This window comes from Tupaia chinensis, unplaced genomic scaffold (assembly GCF_000334495.1).
Source record: "Tupaia chinensis unplaced genomic scaffold, TupChi_1.0 Scaffold000387_1, whole genome shotgun sequence".
NCBI classification, from domain to species: domain Eukaryota; kingdom Metazoa; phylum Chordata; class Mammalia; order Scandentia; family Tupaiidae; genus Tupaia; species Tupaia belangeri.
Window position 1 is genome coordinate 315,458 of NW_006159889.1, and position 5,090 is coordinate 320,547.

General features: G+C 51.9%; 1 protein-coding gene across 1 annotated transcript in view; it reads right to left on the reverse strand.

Annotated features, from left to right (window-relative positions):
• The window catches only part of SLC2A1 (solute carrier family 2 member 1), a 20,329-nt gene extending 16,112 nt beyond the window's left edge, over nucleotides 1-4,217 (reverse strand). The window contains exons 1-2 of the mRNA XM_006153728.2: nucleotides 4,208-4,217; nucleotides 4,013-4,108 (exon numbers count right to left, since the gene is read on the reverse strand). Coding sequence (XP_006153790.1) covers nucleotides 4,013-4,090 — 78 coding nt within the window. The 5' untranslated portion in view covers nucleotides 4,091-4,108; nucleotides 4,208-4,217. The remainder of the gene's footprint in view (nucleotides 1-4,012; nucleotides 4,109-4,207) is intronic.
• Between the last annotated feature and the right edge of the window lie 873 nt (nucleotides 4,218-5,090).

A 5,090-nucleotide genomic window follows, 5' to 3' on the forward strand; every position in this document is an offset into this window, starting at 1 on the left:
AAGTGCACGTGCCCTTTGGCAAATAAATACATAGATAAGTAAAAATAAAAAGAAATCTTCATTAAAAAACAAACTCTGGGCCAATTTCATGGCACATGATAATGCACTGCTCAAGAGAAGCCTTATGGGCTGGCCCATGGCTAGTGGTTAAGGGTGCCAGATCCTACATGGCTAACCATGTAGTTCAAGTCCTGGCCCCGACTTAAAGAATAGGCTGGGCATGCATGTGTGTGCCCTGAATGCCAATGGGGTGGGGAAATGGAGGAGCTGTGATGTGACTAGGTACTACTGGGGGTGCTTGCTTCCTCTTCCTTTGTCTCTCTCTGGTGAGCACATATGCCTTCTGACGATTAAAAAAAAATTAAAAAAGAAAAGAAGAAGAAGAAGAAGAAGCCAGAGCCCACATAATGACCATGTTTTGAATTCCCAACCTTGTCAGCCTGAAATGTGTCAGGCACGTGCTCGAGTCCTGGGATCCAACTACCTAGAGGAGGAGGCCCACAGGGTGACCAGACTCTCACATGTATGTGTACAAGTTCTATCTTAAATAAAGAAACACAATTTAAAAAAATTTTTTTTAGGTTTTTGCCATTAGACATGTGTGCTCACTGGAGAGAGACAGAGATAGTGAGAAATCACCCCCCAGAAGGGATGGCCATGCTGTGATCCCTTTTCCTCCATCTTCCTCTTGGAACTCTGAGCATGTGCACACACACATGCTCAGCGTGAGTTTCAACCCGCTAGGTCTAGGACTTGAAATGTGGTCAGCCATGTGGGAGTCCAGTGCCTTGACCACTATACCATTTGCCTGCCCCAAAAAACAACTGTTTAGAGAAAAACTTCCTAGTTGCCAAACCCACACTATGTCTGCCTCTCTCTCTCTCTCCAATAAGCACAAGTGCCCTAAGGCAAAAATCTCTTAAAAACAAAACAAAACAAAAAACAGCTGCCATCACTTGTTCTCTCCTTTCTCTCCCAGGACTCTTAGAAGAGCCGTCTCTGCTCTTTCCATACCCCCTCACTCTTCAGCCCCTAGCAGTGAGGCCTCTACCCAGTCAGCAAAGGCCTCCGCCGCCTTATCTGCATTCAACAACGTGGAGGGGACTGCTCCAGTGCAACCTCTGGTGTCTGGCAGTATCCCGTCACATTGTCCATCTACTTGCTATCGGCGGGCAGCCCTCCAGGTACTAGAGATGCAGTCGTGAGCAAACCAGACAAATACCTGGCCCATCAAGGGCATTCTGCTCTTGTCCTGTGAGGTCCATGTCTCCTGGTTTTAAAGATACCAGCTCTCCTACCCCTGATCCTCTTCTACCAACGGGATGTCTCTAGGGCTTGTCCCTTACTTCTCTTGTTATTCCACAGTCCCCCAAGCTCTTCCTCCACTCCCATTTGGACATGGGTGATCAACTCTCACATGTTCTCCAGCCTGGGTCTAAGAAACTGACCCATATGTGCGAATGCTCCTGTACCTCTCAGCTACGTCACCCCAAATCTCAATTCCTGCACAGCCCATAGACGCTGATCAGCCCTCCCAGACTCGCTTTTCCTTGACGCCCCATCTCACCCAGGCCAGAAACCTGGAAGCTGTTCTTTAAACTTTTCTTCCTTGTTCCCAAACTGAACTGAGGACTGAGTTCTATCCATCCCTCCTTCGGAGGGTTCATTTCCTATCACTGGTGTGACAGCAGCTTTCTCACTAGTTTCCCTGTCTCCGCTCACACTTTCTCAGATCCATCCCATGGCACCAGACACCTGAATCATTTCCCTCATGTGCAAATCCGAGCATGCTGTCCTCTTTGAAGACCTCCACTGTCCTCATTCTGAGGTCCACACTCCCCAGCTCGGCCTGCTGCTGATGTCCACAGGCCCATCCTACTGTGCCACGCCATGCCAGGGGCTGGACAGTCTGCACCTCAAACCTAACCACAGACCCTTTGTGGTCAGCCTTGGGCTCACCTTGTTGGGCACCCCAACCTTCCCTCTCCTCCTGTTCTCCCTAGTGACACTCCAAAGCACTCACCCTTTACTGAAAGCTGGGATCTCCTTCTCTGGACGTCCTCTTCCCACCTTTGCAGGCTGTTCACCCCAACCCTGCTCCACTTCTGAAACACATCCTCTATCCTGACCAAGAGTCCTAGCTCTGCCATTAACTCACCATGTGATCACAGGCAAGCTGTCACTTACGCTGGTAGTTTTGAACTTCGGTGGTACATTAGAATCAGTAGCAAAGGTTTTTTTCCCCTAAATTCAAGCCTGCAGGGCCAGTCACACAGGCTAGTAGTTAAGGGAACCAGATCCCACATGGCCGACCATGTAGTTCAAATCCCAGACCCAGTAGTTTGAAAAACGCACTGGGTGCATGTACGTGTCCCAAAGTCTGACAGGATGGAGAGATGGAGAAGGGACTGCAGCATGGCCATACCCCAAAGGAGGGTGCTTTTCCCCTCTCGCTCTCTTTCTGTCTCTCTCTGCCTCTCTCAGGTGAGCGCATGTACCTTCTGGCAAATTAAAAACATAATAAATAAATAATAAATACATAAATAAAGATCAATGCCCCAGTAGTACCCCAGACTCATTAAATCAGAATGTGGGGTTGTCCAGGGAACCCCAAAGCTCAGTCTCCCTCTGGTTACTCATTACCTGTCTTACAGACTTCCCATCTGTAAGAATTCTGAAAAAGAGCCGGCGCTGAAGCGCACGACTTGGCAAGAGCTATTCAGAGCACTTAGCCAGGCATGGGGTTATTCCAAGCCTGGGCCCACAGTCGCCATGTCAGACCAGCTTGGAAAACTTCCAGCATCTCTGCTGCAGCTGAGTATGACTCAGCAGGCCAGGCCTTCCTGGTGACTGGCGCCCCAGCCTCAGGTGTGGCCCCCAGGCACCCTCTGCCTATCTGGACAAAGCCCAGCTCTGGCTCCAGACACTGCCCAGTCCCCCCAAACAGTCCCTAACCCTCAGGAGTCAGACACGCTCACTTTCTAGCCCATCTGGACAATGAACATGGTGGTCCTGACAAGCGTCATCCACTGGCAGTTTGTGGACCCTGGGTAGGTACAGAGTTCGAAACTGACAGGGCGATGGGTTAGGAAGATGGCCTAAGGCAGTCAGAACAACAGAACATGGCTTTGGACTCCACCACGCCCTAGCTACGTGACCTTGGGCTCACTGGTCATTTATCTGGCTAGGCCTCCGTTTCCAGGTCTATAAAATGGAAATCGTCACCCAACCTCATAAACATATGCAAAATGCCTGAGACGAGGATGGCCCCAGTTCATTTCCTTTCTGCCCCTCACCCCTTTTCCTTTTCTCTACCCTCTAAACCCAGCAGGCTGTGGGGGAAGGATCACTGGGGTCCCTTCCAGGTCTGCCATCTGAGCAAACAAGTGAGGACAGATTCGGAACGTGCTGCGGGGAGAAGGGAGACAGACAGACCTCCACCCTCTGCAGTTCCCTGGGACAAGACACCCTTTTTGCTTTGACTGGAACGGAGCCTCCAGGGAGAGGACACAGTTTCAGCCCAGAATTGGATGCCTTACAAGGGAGTGTGCTGCCTGGAAGGCTGTGAGCAGACTCCAGGACCACCTGGGGGGAATGGTGGACGCTGGCAGAATTCCTCTCTCCGGCCATTTTCTCCACCCGCAGGACAGGACTGGTGACTATGACCTACCCGCCTGCCTGCCTCACAGTGACACAGCAACATCAAGTGACTCATACACTATGAAAGCCTCTGTAGCCCCAGGATGCCACGGACACACAGCATCATGATACCAAGGATTGCTTTGTTCCATGTCTGTGTTGGGCGGGAAGTTGATCAAGGCGATCTGTAAAGACCCTGAGATTCTACAGTTCCACAGCCCCAAGATTACAAGGCCAAAGCCAATAGTTTCTGACTCACTCAGGGCCATAAGATTGGCTGGGGAGGCAGATGGTCCATCGATGTCGCTGGCCCTGACACCCTGAGTGTGAGCGTGTGGGTGTGTCCACGAGCCAGGGAGGACACAGTACTCACCTTTTGGGGGGCATTGATTACGCCAGTGTTGTAGCCAAACTGCAGGGAGCCGAGCACTGCCCCTCCCACTGCCAGCATGAGGCGACCCGTCAGCTTCTGCAAAAAAAAAAAAAACAAACCACATTGTTACAGGCGTGTCTGGGCCCAGGTTACTGCAGGGCAAGGCCTGGCTGGCAGGCTCCCATGTTCAGATACCTTGCCTGATTCCTGGCACTGCCCCAGTCCTTCTCCCAGGAAACCTGGCTACGTCCTGACCTCGGGTGCCCAAACCAGCCCAGCTGACTTCTAGACACAGGGCTGATCAGACCTTTTCCTAGGGAGAACAGAGAAGGAGAGTCTTTTCTCTTGTGGCCTGGTCATGGCTAGAGAGGGAGAGGGCGTTGGATTCTCCAGGATTTCACTCCCTTGGTGGAGCCATGCTTGGTGTTAGGGTTTGAGAAGCCAAGGAACCAACCCTCCTGTGCAAAATTACATGGTAGGAGCCGCACAGATGGGGGCAAGCACCCTGGATCTGGAGCCACAGCTGCTGGCTTCTGATCCAGCTTCACCTACGTGCTCTGTGAAGTCTACCAGGCTGTGTCCCTCCACTCTTCTAGAAAATGGAAGTCATGCTCGTCAGCATCAGTGTTGGAGAGGTGGTCCCACTGCTCTCCCCTTCCTGCCATTCACAGGGCAGGGAACTAAACCCTGAAGAGCAGAAACAAGTTCTACATCACTCAGGGGTCTGCAGCCAAGACAGGGCTGCAACTCAGGGCTCTGCACTCTCCTCCCAGGACTCCTCACACCATGAGCTTCCCAAGCTTCCTTGGCCACTGATGACTGCCTAGCCGGGGTGTGCATGCAGGTGAATAAGAGTGTTGGGCCAAGGTACTTCTAATGGGCAAAGGGATGGGGCTCCTGTCGCCTGGGGGCCAAGGGCATGAAGGCAGAGGACAGGGAGAGGTCAGAGGCTGGAGGGCCCTGCATACACGCAGGTGAGTGCGAGGGTAGCAGGTGCCTGCCTTGCTAGAGAGGGAGGATTCTTTCAGCTTTTAAAATGAGGAAGCCAAGAAACATGACATCAGGCAGGCCCGTCACT